Source organism: Capra hircus, chromosome 16 (assembly GCF_001704415.2).
Source record: "Capra hircus breed San Clemente chromosome 16, ASM170441v1, whole genome shotgun sequence".
Taxonomy (NCBI): Eukaryota; Metazoa; Chordata; class Mammalia; order Artiodactyla; family Bovidae; genus Capra; species Capra hircus.
Genome location: NC_030823.1, coordinates 32,441,571 through 32,463,766, shown reverse-complemented (window position 1 = coordinate 32,463,766; position 22,196 = coordinate 32,441,571). Strand labels below are relative to the sequence as shown.

At 36.5% G+C, this 22,196-nt stretch overlaps 1 protein-coding gene across 11 annotated transcripts in view; it reads right to left on the bottom strand.

The window, feature by feature from the left end:
• The window catches only part of CEP170 (centrosomal protein 170), a 136,134-nt gene that overhangs the window by 74,448 nt on the left and 39,490 nt on the right, over positions 1 to 22,196 (bottom strand). For all 11 annotated transcript variants that reach the window (XM_018060262.1, XM_018060265.1, XM_018060267.1 and 8 more), the window contains exons 3-4: positions 13,351 to 13,440; positions 4,607 to 4,685 (exon numbers count right to left, since the gene is read on the bottom strand). In XM_018060262.1, coding sequence (XP_017915751.1) covers positions 4,607 to 4,685; positions 13,351 to 13,440 — 169 coding nt within the window. The remainder of the gene's footprint in view (positions 1 to 4,606; positions 4,686 to 13,350; positions 13,441 to 22,196) is intronic.

Below are 22,196 nucleotides of genomic sequence, written 5' to 3'. Positions count from 1 at the left end.
AATTGAGGAGACATTTTGACTTTAAAGCCTTATTATTAAAAAAAAAAAGACAAAAACGTTTTATTTATTTGGCTGTGCCAGGACTTCGTTGCAGCATGTGGGATCTATTTCCCTGACCAAAGATTGAGTCTGCACCCCCAATATTGGGAGTGTGAAGGCCTAGCCACTGGACCACCAGGGAAGTACCTCCAGTGTTATTACTGAACAAATACATCTCATAAGATTACAGCTGCCACAGTGATTCTTCAGCTGGATCTGGGAAGTTATTTGAAAACCTTCTGGAAAAGATTCACCACTCTAGTTGCCATTAGAACATTCATGATTTACGGAAAGGTCAACTATCAATAGTAACAGGAGTCTGGAAAAAGTTGATTCCAAACCTCATGAATGACATTGAGGGGTTCAAGACTTCAGTGGGGGACGTAACTGCTGAGATAGTAGAAATAGCAAGAGAACTAGAATTAAAAGTGGAGCCTGAAGATGTGGTTAAACCGCTGCAATCTCATGATAAAACTATAATGAATAAGAAGTTTCTTACGAACGAGCAAAGAAAGCAGTTTCTTGAAATGCAATCTACTCCTGGTAAAGATGCTGTGAAGACTGTTGGCATGACAACAAAGGATCTAGAGCATTGCATAAACTTGGCTGATAAAGCAGCAGTAAGGTTTGAGAGACTGACTCCAATATTGAAAGAAGTTCTGCTTTGGGTAAGATGCAATCAAAGAGCACTGTGTGTTACAGAGAAATCACTCATGAAAGGAAGGGTCAATCAATGTGGCAAACTTCACTGTTGTGTTATTCTAAGAAACAGCCACAGCCACGCCAACTTCCAGCAACCACCTCCCTGGTCAGTCAGCAGCCATCAACACGGAGGCAAGATCCTGCATCTTTAATAAGATTATGACTCACAGAATGCTCGGATGATAGCTAGCAGTTTTTAGTAATAAAGCATTTTTTTGATCAAGGTATATACAAACTTTTTTAGACATAATGCTATCACACACCTAATAGACTACAATGTCATTTAAACATTAACTTTCGTATGCACTGGGAAACCAAAAAATTTGTGTGGCTGGCTTCTTACAATGCTACAGTGGTCTGGAACTGAAAGCACAATATCTCTAAGGTATGCTTGTACTGGGCGGGGGCGGGGGGCAGGGGTATAGATTTTATAGCACTAAATGCCTGTATTAGAAAAGAAAGGTCTCGAATGATCTCAGCTTTCACCTGGAAGAAGTTAATAATGACAGTAGAAGTCAAACAGAAAACATTAACAATTGAAAAATTCAATTAAACCAAATTCAATTATATCAAATTTTAATGGATTTGGGGGGAAGATTCTTCCCATTTTCTCCACAATATCTGCTCTACCTACAGAATATGCTGTCAGTTAATGGCGACTCCATTTTTCTAATTGTTTACATCAACTGTACAATTTTGGATTCATCCCTGACTCTTTTCTCTCTCTTAGTCCATATCCAGTCTAATCAGGAATATTACTGGCTCCATCTACAAGACATGTACAGATCCTATCATTTCTCACTACCTCTGCTTCTATCACCCTGGTCCAAACCTCCATTATTTCTCACCTGGAGCTACTGCAACTACCATAACAACCTTCTAACTGGTCTCCCTCTTACCACTCCTGCCCACTCCCATCCTTAAGTCTTTGAACAAAGCAACCAGAGGATTCTTTTAAACATGTAAGTCATTATCACCTCACTCCTCTGATCAGACCCCCTAAATCACTCCCTGTTTCACTTAAAAGCCAAAATTCTTACAGTGGCCTATTAAAGGTGATACATTCTGGTTCCCCATATGCTCTGACCTTTCACTGGCTCCAGCCACACTGACTTTTTTTCAAGGCTGTTCCTCAAATATGGCAAACAGGTTTTTGTTTAAATCTTGCATTTAACTCTCTATCTGCCTGAAGAGCAATTTCTCCAGATATATCCATAAGGTCAGCATCTTCACCTTCTCCCTATCTTTGCTCCAATGTTGGCTTCTCAGTGAAGACTTCAGGAACAGCCTTTTTAAAGTGCCTTTCTCATGCACCACCACTAGCTCTCTGTATCCCATTCACATTTTTTCTCGATAGAATTTATCACCCTCTATCATTCTTTTTGTGTGTGCTGTCAGCTACCTCCAACCCCATTAAAGTGTAAGCTCCAGGAGGACAGAGACTGTGGTCTGTTTTATTAGTACTGTATCCCTAGACTGGGGCTCTCTGGTGGCTCAGTGATAAAGAACTCACCTATAATGCAGGAGACGTGGGTTCGATGCTTGGGTCGGGAAAAACCCTTGGAGAGGGAATGGCTACTCATTCCAGTATTCTTGCCCAGGAAATCCTATGGAAGGAGCCTGGCAGAAGGAGCCTGGCAGGCTACAGTCCATGGGGTTACAAAAGAGTTGAATACAACTTCATGACTAAACAACAATAAAACATCCCCATACTGTGGGGACTGTGTCTGGCACATGGGAGATATTCAATAAATAATTATACAATAAATAAACTTAGGCTTACTTATCTGCTACATAGCTAGCCACCTGGAGATACAGTACCTGTTTCTGAAGTGTAGCATTTCACTATACTTTCTGAGTTTACAGTCATTTCTTAAACTTGGATATTTCACTACTTGCTTTTCCAAATCACTTAATTACTCTGATTAGAAAAAAAATACTTTTGGCAGATAAATTGTATTCCGGTTTCAACTCATGGTAAATGTTCTTTCCAGTCTTAATTCATGGTAAATGTTCTTTCTGTTGCTGTGGCATTTTAATTAAACAATTTTCAACTACAAGGTATAACAATCTGTAGACTAGTTAACTATTAAACTTAATTTTACTATGAATAAGGCACAATAATGGCTTCAGTCTGGTATATGTAATATGCAAAAATTTGCTTTAAAAATTTCATCCTATATAATACAATTTCTGCCACTGTAACAGCACAGTGCTCATTCATAGATTGTGCTCCAAAATCATGAGCAATATGAGATGTTATTTTTAAGTAATGAATCTAACCTGAGGGATCGGATAGTCTGGCTTAACACTGATTTACAACAATGAAGAAGTCCTTTGGAACAAAACATTTGTCCCAGAAATTTTTGACCTGAGGGAGTCTAACCTGAGGGATCGGATAGTCTGGCTTAACACTGATTTACAACAATGAAGAAGTCCTTTGGAACAAAACATTTGTCCCAGAAATTTTTGACAGACATACTGTGAGCAAGTATATAAGGAAATATTAGCTCACTATTAAGAAATGATTATACAATCTATAAAAGCATGAGTAGCTTCTCAATAGTTTCTTAATTTAAAATTCAAAGTAAACTTTATAGAGTTTTATTGAAACCCATTTCCTACTATTTTCTCATGTTTTCAAACAGCTAATGTCAAATGAATGAAGGAGCTATTTAAATTCAAAATATATTTGTATTTATTTTTGGATGAAACTTATGTTGGTGGAAAACAAACCAGCAATCAAGGCTTTAATGTTAATTCCTAATCATTGTGCTCAATATATATGTATATATTTTTAAGGATTTAAAACATACAACTCTAAAGTATTAATGATTAATGCTGGTTTGGCTATATAAGTATAAAGATTATATATGATATGCTACAGAATTATTTTTTTCATAAATTTTAAGTTAAATTTAAAAAACTAATTATGCTCTAGGAACAATTTTAAAGTGTTAGTACATTTAAGTATCAACTCTCCTTAGCTGAGACATTTTCTCTGCTAGAGTGACAAAAGTTCATCCAGTTGCCAGTACATTTGATATAGTCCTTAATATCAATGTGCAGATTTAAAAAAATCAGTATAATATGTAATATCTGTATTTTAATTAAATAAATCAAATTCTTTAATTTAATTAATTCTAAATTAATTAAATTATTTTTACAAAGCTTTCCACCCTGTATTAATATAATTGATTTTATTCTTGTTCATCCAGTCAGGTCCCTTCTCTTCACTAGTGATTCTTTACTAGAAAACCATCATGTCCTTATTCAGTTCTTAGAATCCTATTTTCAAACAAAAGAATTTTACATATATGCTAAGTGCACACTGTACTTAATCACGGAGCATAGGTCTCAAAAGACATAGGATATGGAAAAATTTGAATTAAACAGGCAACAGAGATGGAATGCATAAAATGGAGTAAAAATGGAGACAGAAGGAAAGACAGTATTAATTTCTTTCCATGCCTCCTGGAGGTTGACCTGGCCATTATCATGTAACCAGCAAAAATAAATCCCTAGACTTGGCTACTATTACACACTCTGTCTTCTACCCAGTTACATTATCTGATACCCAAAGTGCATATGTAATGGCACTGCAGGAATATTTCTGCTGAAAGTATAATACAGAGTGAGGAGGAAAAAAAGAGTCCATCAACTTTTCCAGCATTGTTTTTAGGAACAGGCATAATAAGCAGAAAGAAAATGTACTATTTTTAAACATGTATTTTAATTTGGAAGGGCAAAGTGACTTCCAGCATGCTTATATTATGAATTCTTATGTCTGAAGAAATGTTTAATTTATACCAGAATAAAGATTTTTGAATAAGTTTAATAAATGCACAAAATCATATAAGGATATCATATCCAAATCTCAACTTATCTTCAAGTTTCAAGGTGATGTAAGTCTGTTCTGGAATTCTAACATCATTCACAAAAGTCTACAAGAGAAAAAAAAGATGTTAATATTTGAAGAATTATTGTATTTTAGACAAGCAAATATTCAAACCTTCTACTGTAAAGTATAGATAAAAAGGTGGCTAATACAGCTTGTGTATCATCATAAAATGCATCTTGTAATAAATGATTTCATACTAAGCCCTTTATTACTATTACAAGTAACACACAAAGAACCAACGTGCAGTTCCTCTAAGTCTACTATGCTGCCAAGACAAATTCAGGCATCTAAAAATGGTGCCAAGAAAAGATCCTACTTGAAGTTAGAAATTGTAAAGGGTCAAATATTTAGCTCTAGATATAATATCAGGGTCCACTGGACTCAATTTTAACTTTTCTGGACAGTTTTAATTATTGGTAAAGGGTTGAGGTTCTTCCTAGGAGTCTTTTAAAGAAGAAAAAGAAAATTTACTTAAAAAACTGAATAAAAATTCTATTTTACAATTGCTATATGAGTCCTTTGGATGCTTTTAAGAACTTAAGATACATAACAAGACCCTTACATGAATCTAAGATACACTATAGAAGCATTATTTTTCCTGTATCTCAAAATACTGTTTCATCAACATCATCATCCCATAATTATTTCATTTTACCAATTATTTCTTACTGTGGAAATGACCAAAATAGTAACAGAAGAATAGAATTACCTAGAACACATACTAGGTATACTATTAAATTTTCTAGCAGGTGAAAAGAGGTGAAATTAATTTTCATAAAATATTTTAGTTAACATACACATCCAAAATAGTACATTTTAACATATAATGAATATAAAAATTAAGAAGGCATTTTACATTCTTTCTTTTGTACCTTGTTTTTTAGACTAGTCACATTTCAAGTGCTCAATAGCCACACATGGATAGTGGGGTGAATATCAAATAGAGCTAGATGGATGATGCAATCATGAAATATTGTACAACCTTTCGGTTTCTTACTACATTATCCAAAATATTGCATCATTTTCCCAAGAAGATGTAAAAGACATCTGAAGATAGCATCTCTGCCCTTTTTCAAAAAGCTATTAAAGGGCAAAATTGAGAATTCAGCATTTTTTATTTAACATCCATAAAGGCAAAGAAGAAAAGGGAAACTTTTCACAGTTATAAGGGTAAATACAAAAAGTAGAGCAGCAGTCTAGACTATAACAACAATGATAAAATGTTAACAAAATAAGCAAAATATCAAACATGAGTCTTCGGATGAAGATAATCCTAGATGAATTTTGCCTAACACAATTGATGAGAGAAGAATGTTTCCAAAGTTAAAAAAAAAAAAAAATCCCTAAAAGATAGTTTTTATTCAGTTAGCCTAAGTCAGTAAGAGGAATTACACAGTATGTTTTAACACAAAACTGATGATTCTACATTTTAAAAGAAATTGTGACAGTTTTCTCTCATTTTTTAATGTCTGTGCTTTAATGTTTATTTGATTTAGTATGTAAGAGAACAAATGTATCTATATAAAAGTAACTGATAGTAAAGAGATGATGTATTAAGAGAAATAAAATTACTGAACTGATCCGGCAACTGTTGTAATGTTTTACAATTATGGAAGAAAAAGATGACCTTCTTCTTAATAAAATTTTAAACTGTCAAAAATCTTATAAATAATGCATTTTGATAATGCAAGAGCAAGAAAAACTAGAAATAACAGTAAACTAGAACCAGCGAGAGATGTACTTGAAATCTGAGTCAGCATCCATAAAATGGATATATATCCCACAGAATGCATGACAACTGACGCATTCCTGGCTCTCAAAGAACAATACTCATTCTGTGTGTTACATATCTTTCAAAACCAGGAAAATATGGAATAAAAATTGTAGTTTGTCAGGTGGCACTAGGGGTAAAGAACTCACCTGCCAATGCAGGAGACAAAAGACATGTGGGTTTGATCCCTGGGTCGAGAAGATCCCCTGGAGAAGGAAATGGCACCCCACTCCAGTATTCTTGCCTGGAGAATCCCATGGACAGAGGAGCCTGACAGGTTACAGTCCATGGGCCACAAGAGTTGGACACGACTGAAGGGACTTACAACGCACACACACGTCTCATTTTTTAATAAAAGTTCTAGTTGTTCTCTCATCTTTTAATTCTTACTTGTGTAAATTATCTGTAAAAAGACTCAAAGGGTCCACTGGACACAAGATGGTAAATGGTGACGATTATTTTTCCTGACAAACTAGAAGTTAGTTAAAGACCTAGAATCCACTTGATTTATAGAACACAGAACAATGTTATACTTAACTGCCTGGAATGTGGACATTGTATAAGTGCCCAATGCTTTCCTTTGATAAGCTGAAACTAAAACTTACTCTTTCTGTTTGAATCTCATTTTTCCTGTTCTTTATTTTATTGGATTTGAGATGGCCATCATACCTTGCTTGAGAAGGTTCCCTCCACAATGAATAAGTTTAGAATGTTAGAAAGTAAAATACATAAAGGGGTTGTGTTATTATGATCATATTCTCAAATTCCTTTCCATAGCTGGCACTTTGTAGTATGTCACAGAGTACCAGTTTCTAAGTCTACCAAAAACAAACAAACAAACAAAAATAGAAGCTGCAATCTTATTCCTGATATAAGGAGACAGCAGAATACTGCTAAACTCAAGATTACATATTAGTATGATTTATGAATAATCCTAAACAATAAGCTTCTAACATGTTTCACAGAAAGGAGGAAAAGCTAATTCAAAGAAAATTCAAAGGTTCAGGCATTTATAAACTCTAATTTCAGGCTCATTTCCAATATGCACATTTTAGAGTGTTTTAAGAATTATATTTTGAGTTTACCAACATATTCTATATTAATTACAAAAGAGAAAAGCTGAGGAACATGATGAAGGAGAAAAGAATAAAAGAAAATATTAATTAACAGATGTCTGATATGCAGAAGATACACAGTATAAGAGAAATGCCTCAGCTCTAAACCAATTTTATTTAAAACCATCTCATCCTAAAATACCATATTTACTTAAAAGACCTAAGATGACCTATAAGATCTGCTCAAAGCTCAATGCTTAACTCTCTTAAATATTAAACACTTATTGTTTTTGACAAATGTACTAGGAACTTTCCGAGATTAAAAAACATAATTTTAACATGCTAGCATTTATGACAGAAATATTCCCTAAGGTCTAAAAAAGGCTGAGGAAATATGAGCCAGACACAAAGTTTCATCTCACAAAATGTAACTGAGAACACCTGGGGAGCAAAAAGACTTCTGATGGTTTAAAATTATAAAAGGGGAGAAAATTTCAAAGAGCAAAAGGAAAAAAAAATCATTTATATAAATCAACTATGAAGCATTTTAACAAATTAGATATGGAAAGAAAAGCAGGTTTTATTTCTTATGCCAACATCATTTGATCATAGCTCTACCTGGTAGGCAGGACAGGTGAGGACAACGAGGCACACAGCATGAAGTAACAATCAAGATTTGAGTTCAGAAGTAGAACTACTGGGATTCAAAATCAGGTCTCTGAACTACAAATCCCACATTCACTGCACATCAAGAAAGCTTGGGTGATCAAGCCAAGTCAGCTCCCCAAACTCTGCCATCCAAACCACTACCCTTAGAGAAGCCAACTGAACCAGATAAACATCTGGTTAATTTAAATGCAAATGTATCACATAATTGACAGTATGAAATCATATCATGACCAGGTACTGCAGTAATGCTCTGGGAAATCTGAAGGAAGTGGCCAGCAGCCCAACACCTTGTCATGTTGCCAGCAAGTAAGGTGTCCTCTTCCTCCCTGACTACTTCCCTACTTGCTCATTCTGTGCTATACTGGTCTGATGCTGTGGCATATACAGGGTGAAAGAGGACACAGCAAGGGCTGGGACACAGGGAGCTGAGGCAGAATGGGATGGGAGTGGTATGGCAAAAGCCAATGGTGGCTATCAAAGGTGCAGGCGCTCCAGAGCACTGAGGAAGCAGCAAGAACTGGAGGCAAACAAGGGCTCTCACAGAAAAGAGAAGCCTCAAGGAGCTTGCAGGGAAACCGCCCACTATCAAATTGCCAACATCCACTGGATCATGGAAAAAGCAAGAGAGTTCCAGAAAAACATCTATTTCTGCTTTATTGACTATGCCAAAGCCTTTGACTGTGTAGATCACAATAAACTGTGGAAAATTCTAAAAGAGATGGGAATACCAGACCACCTGACCTGCCCCTTGAGAAATCTGTATGCAGGCCAGGAAGCAACAGTTAGAACTGGACATGGAACAACAGACTGGTCCCAAATAGGAAAAGGAGTACGTCAAGGCTGTATATTGTCACCCTGCTTATTTAACTTATATGCAGAGTACATCATGAGAAACGCTGGACTGGAAGAAACACAAGCTGGAATCAAGATTCCCGGGAGAAATATCAATAACTTCAGATATGCAGATGACACCACCCTTATGGTAGAAAGTGAAGAGGAGCTAAAAAGCCTCTTGATGAAAGTAAAAGAGGAGAGTGAAAAAGTTGGCTTAAAGCTCAACATTCAGAAAACGAAGATCATGGCATCCGCTCCCATCACTCCATGGGAAATAGATGGAGAAATAGTGGAGACAGTGTCAGACTTTATTTTTGGGGGCTCCAAAATCACTGCAGATGGTGATTGCAGCCATGAAATTAAAAGATGCTTACTCCTTGGAAGAAAAGTTATGACCAACCTAGATAGCACATTCAAAAGCAGAGATATCACTTTGCCAACTAAGGTCCCTCTAGCCAAGGCTATGGTTTTTCCTGTGGTCATGTATGGATGTGAGAGTTGGACTGTGAAGAAGGCTGAGTGCCGAAGAATTGATGCTTTTGAACTGTGGTGTTGGAGAAGACTCTTGAGAGTCCCTTGGACTGCAAGGAGATCCAACCAGTCTATTCTGAAGGAGATCAGCCCTGGGATTTCTTTGGAAGGAATGATGCTAAAGCTGAAACTCCAGTACTTTGGCTACCTCATGCGAACAGTTGACTCATTGGAAAAGACTTTGATGCTGGGAGGGATTGGGGGCAGGAGGAGAAGGGGATGACAGAGGATGAGATGGCTGGATGGCATCACTGACTCAATGGACAAGAGTCTGAGTGAACCCCGGGAGTTGGTGATGGACAGGGAGGCCTGGCATGCTGCGATTCATGGGGTCGCAAAGAGTCGGACACGACTGAGCGACTGAACTGAACTGAACTGAACATAAGCTACAGAAGCAGTTCCAGCTTCCTCAAGCGGAACAGCCTCATTTCTGGTAGTAATAACATTAAGTGTGGACCTAGGTAACTTGGAAGTGTATTTTAGGGTAGGGTGAAAGGAAGTAGAAGTGAAAGTAGTCGCAGGTAGTTATTTATGAATTAAGTTGATAGTGCTTTAAAAAAAATTAATTGCATATGTATTCACTAAAAAGTAGGTAGCCTACAGGATGCCAAACTTGTTTTAACTGCTTTTCTTATCATAACAACAGTAACTAACACTTGTGTATGTGTGTGTGTGTGTTCAGTCATGTCCAACTCTTTGTGACCCCATGGACTGGAGCCTACCAGGCTCCTCTGTCCATGGGATTCTGCAGGCAAGAATACTGAAGTGGGTTGCTATTTTCTCCTCCAGAGGATTGTCCTAACTCAGGGATAGAATTTGCCGTCTCCTGCATTGGCAGGCAGATTCTTTACCACTGAATCACTGGGGAACTCCAGTAACTAACACTTACTGAATGCTTATTACATACTGTTCTAGGTGTTTAAAACTATTAACTTATTCACAGCAAACTGAGAGGAGTACCACTTTACTACTTCTATTTTTTAAAAATTGAGGAACAGAAAAATTAAGTGACGTGTCCAGCATCACACCACTAGTGAGAATTCAAGCTGGGCTCATACCACTACACTGCGCCTTCTCTGAAATTACTACTTTTAACCTGATGCTCAAATTTCTAGAGTTCTATGAATGTTAAGTTACCTAGGTCCATACTTAACGTTATTACTACCATAAATGAAGCTGTTCTGCCTGAGGAAGCTGGAACTGTTTCTGTAGCTTATGTTAGTGGGCTGTTTCCCTGCAAGCTCCTTGAGGCTTCTCTTTTCTATGACAGCCCTTGTTTGCCTCCAATTCTTCCTGCTTCCTCCGTGCTCTGGAGCACCTGTACCTCTGATAGCCAAGTTTCTATGAATAAAATGCATGACAGCTGGTAGTTCACAGACTTTGGCTACCTGAGTCCATTCTGGCATATTTCCTAGGCTACTCATTAGGGTAACAGTGCATTTATTATTTGTGTAATGTCTTAAAGTTCTCTAACAGACACATACTCACATATATCGTCACATTTAATCTTCACAACACTACTATAAAGCAAGAATTATGGTGTCACTATTCTAAAAATGAAGTCAGGTAACTAAATTTTGTGTTGAGTCTTCACATTCATAAACTTCAACTCATTCAGTTCCTTTGCCTAGTCGTGTCTGACTCTTTGTGACCTCGTGAACCACAACTCACTGCATTTGCACAACTCTGAATATATATGAGGAAATGGAATTTCAGAGGGTTTAGGTAATTTGTTCAATGTTATAATGCTCATAAGTTACAGATTGAGATTCAAATCTAGGTCCTGATTTCAAGTTCAAAATGAAGATGTTACTCTCTATGAGTTACTGTATTTCAGAAAATTACTGAGTACAATCAAATTACAAGAAAGGTCAGCCTTGGTAAACTTAGAAGTTAATATTTCACCTGATTTTTTATAACCTACATCAATAATTTTTATATTTGGCCACAATGTTTTAAAAGACTAAAACACGAATGTAATTCTCACTTATTATTTTCCAAGATATAATGTAAAGACACCTAAGATGAGTGCTGCGGTCAAGATGAAATTTTCTAGTGTTAAAAGCAGAATATAACATTTTAAAAACATTCCACATATGGAAGTGGATTAAACATTTCTCTATAAAGTCTTTCATATAGAAAATTCATTCAATTCCATTCAAAAAGATTTACTGGGTTCAGGCACTGTACAGACCCTTGTGCGAGGCACTGTGGTGTGTTTACCGAAGCAAAAGGCCCATGAACTGTTCAGAAGAACACAAAGTCTAGCACAGTGGCAGATATTCACAAGTAGATTATTAAACCTTGCATAAGCAAGGCTGATAAAGCACCTAAGACAGAGATTAAAACAGAAGTCTGTAGCTGTGGACAAGGAAGAGAATAACTGTAAACAGCACCTCAGAATCCAAATTGCGTACTTACATGCCCCGTGTTAGAACAATTTCTACCTCATCTGCCTATTTCCTCTGTCTTAATCATTCAACATGTTAACTACATCAACGACTTAATATTCTTCAATACCTTTTTTTGCTGCCTTCAGGAGGATGTGGAATGTATGGTAAAAACCACCACAATATTGTAAAGTAATCTGCCTCCAATTAAAATTTAAAAAGAAAGAAAGAAAGAAAATACGACATATGACAAGGCACATGCAAGAATGACTAGGCTGCAGAAAATCTAACAAATTATTTGCAGAAGGAGACAGCATCGTAGGAAAACTACTATTTTGGAGGCATGGTAAGGAAAACGTGATGGACCATAAATCTGGAAAAGTGGGTGATGCCGAATATGAGGTGTTTCAGTTCAAACATGAGGAATTAACACTTAATTATTTATGTGTCATAGGAAACAAAGAAAGGTGTGAATAAAACTAAGAGAAAAATATGCTTCCAAAAATGTATCTCAATGAATAAACATAAAAGTCCTTCAGGAGCAGGCCAATTCAGAAAAGAAAAAAAAGTACCATATTTGCCAAATTTCTGCATATTTTTCCACATAATGTTTAATGGTATATTTTGAAAAGCAGTACCAATTAGAAGAAGTATAGACACATTTAATTCTGTGAAATTCTTTTAAAGAATTTCAAAGCACAGATCTCAACAAAATTATATTTTTGTTACTAAAGCCATGAGAAAACTGAGAAGAAATAAGATAAATTATTCAACATCTCAGCATTCTCTTACTCTGTAGCTACTTACATTCTGCCAATGTGGAAAAATCAATTGAAGAATTAGGGGGAAAAATTCACTGTAATAACACAAAAATTTTCAATGTAGGAGTGCAAAGAAGCAGTAACAGACGCTAGAGTTTAGACAACACACCACACTTGTTAAGGTAAATGAATGTGTTTCACTTCTTTTTACTCTAACATAGAAGATTCTTTCAATGATCTAACACTAAACCATATTTGCATCTTTCTTCTTTCGCCCAAAGTTAACCCACAACACGCATGACAATTATGTCTCTCAAAGACTGCTTTTCTGAATTCTTACTATCATGACTTACCACTCTTTTCTCACACATAAATTCAAGTTATTCAGTAAAGACAAGCCTTCCTCTTACTTCCTTCAAGAAGCCTTTTTTTTTTTTTTTAACCATTAGATAATAACAACCAACAACCATCTGAATTCCTTTAAGTATTAACCACCAAGAGGGTTTCTTGGGAACATAAGCCACATTCATATTCTAGCATAAGGTCCTCAAAGTGCTATGTACCTAGTAAGCACTTAAAAGCAGGTGCATACTAAAGAAGAGGAAATAAAACACAAACAGGATTTTTTGTTTTTATCTGTCTTCTTACATTATTAAACAAAAATTCAAATAAGACAAGAAGCAAACTCTTAACTTACCCCATTTAGACTGCCCAAATCTTTCACCAAATGTTCATCAGTAGAGGCATCATAATTGATTACAGCATGTTGCTTATCCACACTACGAGACTGAAAGAAAAAATTTTAAGTTAAAAAAATAAACGCAAGAAAATGCCAGAATAAATAACCAAAACAATGATTTTTGGCTAAATACTTTAATAAGATTGTAAATATAGGAAAATACCAAAGTAAAACTAGATTAAATGAGATTTAAACTGTTACTATCCAATAGAAACTTGGCATCACTTTTCAAAGAGGAAAGCTGCCACAATTTTAAGACATTATTTTCTACCAAACTCACACGTTCTACTTTTGAGAATTTAAATCAGCTGATTGTGTTGAATGTATCAAATGACCATACTTTTTAAAAAATAATATGAAACTCTTAAATGGAAATCGTGTACAACTTCATGTGTTATGTACCTCACTGCAAGAAAAATCACCATACAGGATTTTCATCTTTCATGTGATATGTTCCTGAATATAAAAGTATCCTCCCTTAGAATATGGGTTCTAAAACTCATGGGAGAGTTCTAAGAAAGAGAAAGTTAAAAAAAATAAAAGGAATTAGAATGGCAAACAGATTTATGAAAATTGCTCTTGAGTCTCTTTTAAAGTACAGACACACACTCTTTCTCTTAGAGCTTAGTGAGTTATCTATAGATGAAAGTAACTCAGAGATGAACTATAAGCCTTTGGAAATTTGCACCCAAAGGAAATAACAGTACACCCACATGAAGAAATAATCTGAGAACCACTGAATATGAACTCAACAACCATTTACTACTGGGTTATTATGTTATCCTTGGAATATTGAAAGCAAAGGAACCATCCAAAATGGGGAGGAGGTATCATTTTCAGTTTTCAGTCCAGCATGTACAAGTCACTGACACAACGGACATAGGTTTGAGTGGGCTCCGGGAGTTGTGATGGACAGGGAAGCCTGGCATCCTGCAGTCCATGGGGTTGCAAAGAGTCAGACACAACTGAGCAACTGAACTGATGTACAGAGTTTGGAAGTCATTAAGTCTAACCGCTTATATCAATTCTGATCTCTAATCCTAGTGGTTTAAAGCAGCAGTCCCCAACTTTTCTGGCACCAGGAACTGGTTTTGAGAAAGATAGTTTTTCCATGACCAGGGGGAGAGTGTGGTTTCAGGACGATTCAAGGGCACTCATTTCTTGTGTTAATGTTAATCTGTATTTGCAGCCACTCCCCACTGGAGCTAGAGCTAGCATCACTGCCTGGGTTCCACCCCAGATCATCAGGCATTAGATTCTCAGAAGGAGAACACAGTCTATTACAGATCCCTCACACGCACAGTTCACAGTAGGGTTCCAGCTCCTGTAAGAATCTAATGCTGCCACTGATTTGACAGGAGGTGGAGCTCAGGTAGTAACATCAGCGATAGGAAGCATCTGTAAATACGGATAAAGGTTCGCTGGCCTGCCACTCACCTCCTCCAATGTGGCCAGGTTCCTAGAAGGCCATGGACTGGTAGCGGTCTGTGGTCTGGGAGTTGAGGACCCCTGGTTTAAAGTACAGATTCTGGAGTCAAAAAGAACTGGTTGCCAATTGCCTATTGTGGAACCTTGGTAAAATTACTCATCTTCGTATTAATCATTCTATCAAAAGGTTCACCTAGCTCATATATTTCTTTTTTGTGATGACTAAACACATGAGAGACATTTGAAAAGGCAATACTGCCCTGCTTGAAAACTCCTCAATCCTCTTACTGGCTAAGTTAAAATACACCAAATCTTTAATACAGTACACAGTGCCTGCCAAGATCTGGTGTCTTCTAATGCCTAAGGCTTACTCTCTCTAAATGCTTGTGTTCACATCCTATATACAAACTACAAGGAACTATTAAAAACAGATACTGAATGCCATTCTATCTTCAATGCCACACACTCAACCACATTCTAACTTTCCAGAAACCACTTATTCATCTTTTCAGATAATTCAGCTCAAGCCGTCTCCTCTAAGAAGTCTTTCCAGATTCCTCATTCCCACACTTTCTCACAGGCAGAAGTGACCAATCTCTTTTTTGTGTACTCCACACCAACTCCCATCACTGTCTTGTGTTATACTTACTTATTTACATACACATCTCCTTCTACTAGAGGTACACCCTAAGGACAGAGGAACCCCATCTGTACACACAATGATACCTCAGCACTCAGCATGTGCGCTAAGTCGGCTTCAGGCATGTCCGACTATGTGCGACCCCAAGGATTGTAGCCTTCCAGGCTCCTCTGTCTATGGGATTCTTCAGGCAAGAATACTAGAGTAGGTTGCCATTCTCTTCTCCAAGGGATCTTTCTGACTCAGGGATTGAACCCAGGTCACCTGATTCTTTACTGTCTGAACCACCCGGGAAACACCAGCATGCAGCGTAGGGCCTACCTAGAATATGTTTTAAAAGGTTTGATGGAAAGAAAATCCACGATATTTGGCCAATCTCATTTCATAATGATGGAGGTAGAGAAGTTTTCTTATATATAAAATTTATAAAGTATAGAAGTTACAGGTGCTTCCCTGGTGTCTCAGAGGTTAAAGCGTCTGCCTGAAATGCAGGAGACCTTGGCCCGATCCCTGGGTCAAAAAGATCCCCTGGAGAAGGAAATAGCAACCCACTCCAGTATTCTTGCCTGGAGAATCCCATGGACGGAGAAGCCTGGTGGGCTACAGTCCATGGGGTCACAAAGAGTCAGACATGACTGAGCAACTTCACATCAACTTCATAGAAGTTACAAAGTTCAGGCCAAATTTTAAGAAGCCGACAAACAAGATGGCTTGAAACAACACAACCAAACCAAAACAAAACAATTCTGGCTCTCAGATAATTATAAAACTAGAAAATTTTGGAAAATAAGAGTATCAAGATGAAGCAATAATACTTTTCTTAAAAAGAAATACTTCCTTTCATCCAATAAACAAATAAGAAAAAGCCTGCCATTGAATAAAGTCAAAACATAAAAAACAATTTCAGGCCAGGCACAACAAAAAAGCATCAGAGACTCACACTGACTAATCTGTAACTAAAAACTAACATATGAAATGGTACAAATGACTACTCGATATATGTCATACATGCTTTGGGTACGAAACAGCTATTGATCCACATTATTATTTTTCTCACTAAAATCTAAGACAGCAAAAAAGACAGAGAAATACATGGAAAACATACTAAGAAAAAACTAAAAAGAGAAAAGACTGACACTGTATGTCACCATCACTTAAAAAATTTAAAACATATTGTAGTTGAAAGATTCTTTAAACATTCAGTTGCATTTTTTAAATCACAGTAATAGTGATTTCTCCTTTGCTATCCTTTGCTCCAAAGAATAGATGAAAATTAGTAAACTATGAGCTTCAAATATAATTCATCATTAATATATCATACGAAATTATTAAATAGTGAATCAAATATAATTTTATTATATTTACTATTATGCATTGGAAAAAAATGTTTAATTAATATGATGATTCTCCAAACAGAGAAAACTTCATGCATTTGGGGCAATTAAAAAATTTTAAGAAGATAAAAATCAGAATTTTGAAAACTCTTTTCAAAAGGCAACTCATTTGCATACAGAGGAATCTAATATATTATAATAAAACCCAGTCACTAAATCTTTCTAAATCTTAATTTTATCATTTGCGAAGTGGAGGTAATTACATCTTTCAAAAATTGCTGAGGAACAACTGAAACAACATAAATGAATAATGATAACAAGAGAAAGTGTTATTCAACGGCATAGTGCTTTTAACAGTAATACTGTCTGTCACTCAAAGCAAAGCAAATATAATCTTTGTCCTTAATTATACTTTATACCTTGCATTCATGGCTCTTTAAGATTTGTTTTACATACCATGTCTTAGGGAACATAGTATAATCATCCTTCAAGACAAACAAGCACAGCAAATTAATTTGTTAAAGGCTTCCAAGATTAAGTGGTAGACACAGAATTGTTCATTTCAAAATCACCTACTCATTAATATCCAAGCACACTTTCTTCTCAAGGACCACATGTTTTACACTACCTTTTTTGGAGTGAGATGAACCCCCCCCCAAAACAAACAAACAAACAAACATTTTTTTGGTCATAATTAACAACAACAACAACAAAATTAACTGTAACCAAACAGATCATATGACCTCATGGGATCATTTGGTCCCTTTTTGCAGTAGGTTTTAAGCTATGTTGTCATCAAAGTATTGTTGCGAGTAAATCTAATTACAGGTAAGAAAGTGTTGCAAACTAGCAGAGATTCTAAAACCTAGCAACTAACCAGTTATTTCCTGTAGGTTAAAAATGAAGGGTTTTTAAACCATAAATGCTAATCAGGCTAACAAAATCTTAAAAGATCTTTTACTCATTAAAAAGCAATCAAATAGTACTACTAACAATTATCAAACCAACTGATCTAACCAATGCAGAACCATTTAATTTATGTAATATCTTAAGATGAAAACATAACTTCATAAACTCAAGAGCGCTCATTTTCCAATACAAATATAGTTCATATTTATATACTTGCAAGTATTCACTTTTCAAAAGTATAAGCCATATATGAGCTTAGTTCACTTTTCAGAAATAATATAAAAATATGTTTTAAATAATCCATTTATTTTACTAATATACTATGGAAGATTAAATCACTTAAAAACTAAACACAATTTGTAAAAATACTTGTTCTTAGTTTCATACACAAGATGTGTCTCTCTGTACTAAGAAGTTCCATTAATTTGTAGCACTGATTCTGATTACCAGATAACCATCATGCTGATCAACTCATGGGCTTTTTACAGAGAATACACTGTGTCTAGCTCAGTGCTAAAAAGAGTATGCTCCCATTAGATAAATGGTATAAGTATGTATCTTTAGAGGTGGAGTCTGAGGAATAGGTAAAAACTGGGTTTTTTCTCACTTGATCACTGAGTTTTCTCATCAACTTTATAGTTTTAAAATAAAGCATACACTTCCAAAATAGCCATGAGTAGAAGACGTGTCCACATTAGACATGTTGCTGCTGCTGCTGCTAAGTCGCTTCAGTCGTGTCCGACTCTGTGTGACCCTAGAGACAGCAGCCCACCAGGCTCCCCCGTCCCTGGGATTCTCTAAGCAAGAACACTGGAGTGGGTTGCCATTTCCTTCTCCAATGCATGAAAATGAAAAGTGAAAGTGAAGTCGCTCAGTCATGTCCGAGTCTTAGCAACCCCATGGACTGCAGCCTACCAGGCTCCTCCATCCATGGGATTTTCCAGGCAAGAGTACTGGAGTGGGGTGCCATTGCCTTCTCCATTAGACACGGTGATGAACTTTAAATACATCTGTTGATTTTTGACTTCTTACACTGGTAAAATTGCTTTCAGCTCTTTAAAAAATATTGATTTTGTTTTAAATTTGTTATAAAGGCATTGTTTCAATTATAATACCTGAATCAAATCAAAGATATTTTAAAATTTTGTTGCCACTGATTTCATTTATTTACTGTGGTAAAATATACGTAACATATCATCTATCATTTTAAACTTTTTAAGAGTATGATTCAGTGGCATTAATTAAGCTTACAATGTTGTGCAAACATCACTGTTGCACGACAGTGGATTCTAAAACCTCTTCATCACCCCAAACAGAACTCTGTTACTGTAAAGCAGTAACTCCCAAGTCTCCTTCCCCCAGCCACTGGTAATCACCAATCTCCTCTGCATCTCTGTGAATTTGCCTGTTTTAGATATTTCATATCTAGAATATATACTTATAGATGTGCATTTCTTTTCCTTTTTATTTTGGCTACACTAGGTCTTTGTTGCTGTACTCAGGCCTTCTCTAGTTGCGGAAAGCGGGGCTACTCTCTAGCTCTGGGGCGTGGGATTCTCTTGGCAGTGGCTCCTCTTGTGAACACAGGCTATAGGCAACATGGGCTTCAGTAGTTCTGGTGCATGTGCTCGACAGTTGTGGGTGGGGACTCCAGGGCACAGACTCAGTCACTGTAGCACATGGGCTTAGCTGCCCCATGGCATGTGGAATCATCCTGGATTAGGGATCAAACTCCTGTTTCAGGCATCACAAGGTGGGCTCTTAACCACTGACCACCACAGAGAAGCCCCTTGATTTGCTTTTTTTAATGACAAATGATGTTAAGCATCTTTCACATGCTTATCAGCCATATTTATATCTTCTTTGGAGAAATGTGTCTTTTGTCCACTTTTTTAAAGGGGGTTATTTGTTGTGTACCTGCTGTTGAGTTGTAGGAGTTCTTTACATACTTTGGATATTAAATTCTTATAAGATATACAAGGTTTTATAAATATTTTCTCCCATTCTATGAGTTGTCCTTTCACTCTCTTGATAGTATCCTTAGATACACAAGGTTTTCATTTTGATGAAGTCCAACTTATCTACTTTCTGCTTTCTCTGGTATCACGAATCTACTGCCAAATCCAAGGTCATAAAGATTTATCCCTATGATTTATTCTAAAGGTTTTATGGCTTTAGCTTTTATATTCAGGTCATTGATCCATTTTGAGTTAATTTTTACATATGTTGTGAAGTAGGGGACCAAACTCACTTTTTTTTTTAATGTGGAAGTACAGTTGTCCCAGTTTTATCTGCTGGAAAGACCATTCTTTACTGAACGGACTTGGCTCCCTTCTCAAACACCCAGTATTCTCGGGCTGCCACAACAAAGCACCATAAATTGGTTGGTAGAATCAGTCAAAAATAATACAAGTTTCTTCTCTCAAAGTTGTGGACTCTGGAAGTCCAAATTCAAGGAGTTGGTAGGACTCTGTTTACTCTAAAACTTTTAGGGAAGAATCTTCCCTTGTCTCTTCCAATTTCTCATAACCCATGTTTCCTGAGCTTCTGGCAGCATATCTCCAATCTCTGCTTCTATTTTTACAAGGCTGTCTTCTCTTTGGGTCTGTCTTTTCCTCATCTGATGACACCAGTTATACTGGCTTAGAATCCACCCTTATAACTCCATCTTGAAAGACCCTATTTCCAAATAACGTCACATTCATAAGTATGGGGTATTAAGACTTTTATACATCTTTTGGGGGACCACAATTCAAAACATAACAGCCATATGTATATGGGCTTATTTCTGAACTCTCCATTCTGTTCCATTTCGTCTGTATGTCTACCCTTATTCCAGTATTGCTAGCTTTATAATAAATTTGAAACTTGAGAAGCGTGAGTCATTCAACTTTATTCTTTTTGAAGGTTGCTTTGCCATTTTTAAATTTTGCCAACTTTGCCAAACTATTTAGAAACAAATACTCTTTAATCAATCTTTATTATGGGTTCCATTTTCCTGATTCTTTATAGGCCTAATAATTTTTTACTGGTTACCAGACACTGGGAATTTTACCTTTTTGGATGATGGATATTTCTATATTCCTATAAATATTCTTGAACTTTGCTCTGAGACACAGCTAAATTACTTTTTTTAAAAAGTGACCCTTTTGTTTTTAATATTTTTAGATAAGAGTAGAACTCAGACTAACATTAATTATTTCCCCAATACAGAGGGGTAGAGACCAATGCCCTGTGAATTATGAGGATCTCCAATCTGGCTGTTAGAAATAGGAATCATTTCTAACTCTGTTAGTGCCAACTACTGTGAACTCTAAACTTTTTGAGTTTTGTTTCCCCTGCCCTTGGGGAGTTTCTTCACACGTGTGTGCTGATCAGTACTCAATCACGTGTGTGCGTTTAGTCGCTCAGTCCTGTCTGATTTGTGACCCTTTGGACTGCAGTCTACCAGGCTCCTCTATCCATGGAATTTCTCAGGCAAGAATACTGGAGTGGGTTGCCATTTCTTCCTCCAGGGGATCTTCCTGACCCAGGGAATGAACCTACGTCTACTGTGTCTCCTGTACTGCAGGCGGATTCTTCACCCACTGAGCCATCAGAGAAGTCCCACTCAATCACACACTCAAGGGTAATTCTCTGCAGAGTTCTTTCTCTGTGTGGCTCTTTCCTCTCTGATACTGGATCGCGCCTTCGTCTCCTTGGACTCTCAGTTTCCTCCCTCCACCTGACTAATTGTCAGATAACCTACATTTGTTACACGTAAACCAAGACACAGACACCTCACCAGTCATGTCTTTTAATCTTATCTCCATGTAAGTGTAAGAAGAGATTTATCCTGTAAGTTCCTAAACAGCGATTCCCATATTTCTTAAGATATTGCTATGCTGGTTCAAGACAAATGCCACATAGAAACAACCTCTTCCACTCTCTAAAGAATGAGTTCTACCCAATTTGAACCTTAAGTATGTTTCAGTTACAAGTGGCCTATATCCAAACAGAATCATTACTGCCTTCTTCTTAGTTGCTAGTCTCACCACTCCATCGCACTGAGAAGCCCAGAAAATCTTTGTACTATTCTATTTCTCTCACTGAATTTGTTTAAGTAAGGTATCATTAAACATGTAATTCATATAGCTCTATAGTGCCTTTACTTTTACTGTCTCAAAACTATACAGTAAGTTCTTAAAAATGTGTACATAAAAATGTATATAAATATATGCAAATCTGACTTTTCTGGGGATAATGAAGGTTTTCTCAGTCTCAGCACTACTGATATTTTTGAGCAAATAATTTTTTGTTGTGTGTGTTCAGTGGTAACAGAGGAGGTATGAAGAAGTATTTCATATACTGTAGGATGTTTAGCAAACCCCCTTGACCTTTGCCTACTGAATGTCAGTAGCAATCACTTCCAATCCTCCACCATGCATGACAATCAAAATGTCTCCAAATATTGCAAATATCTTTTGGAAAAGTTAGGAGAGGCAGGATCATCC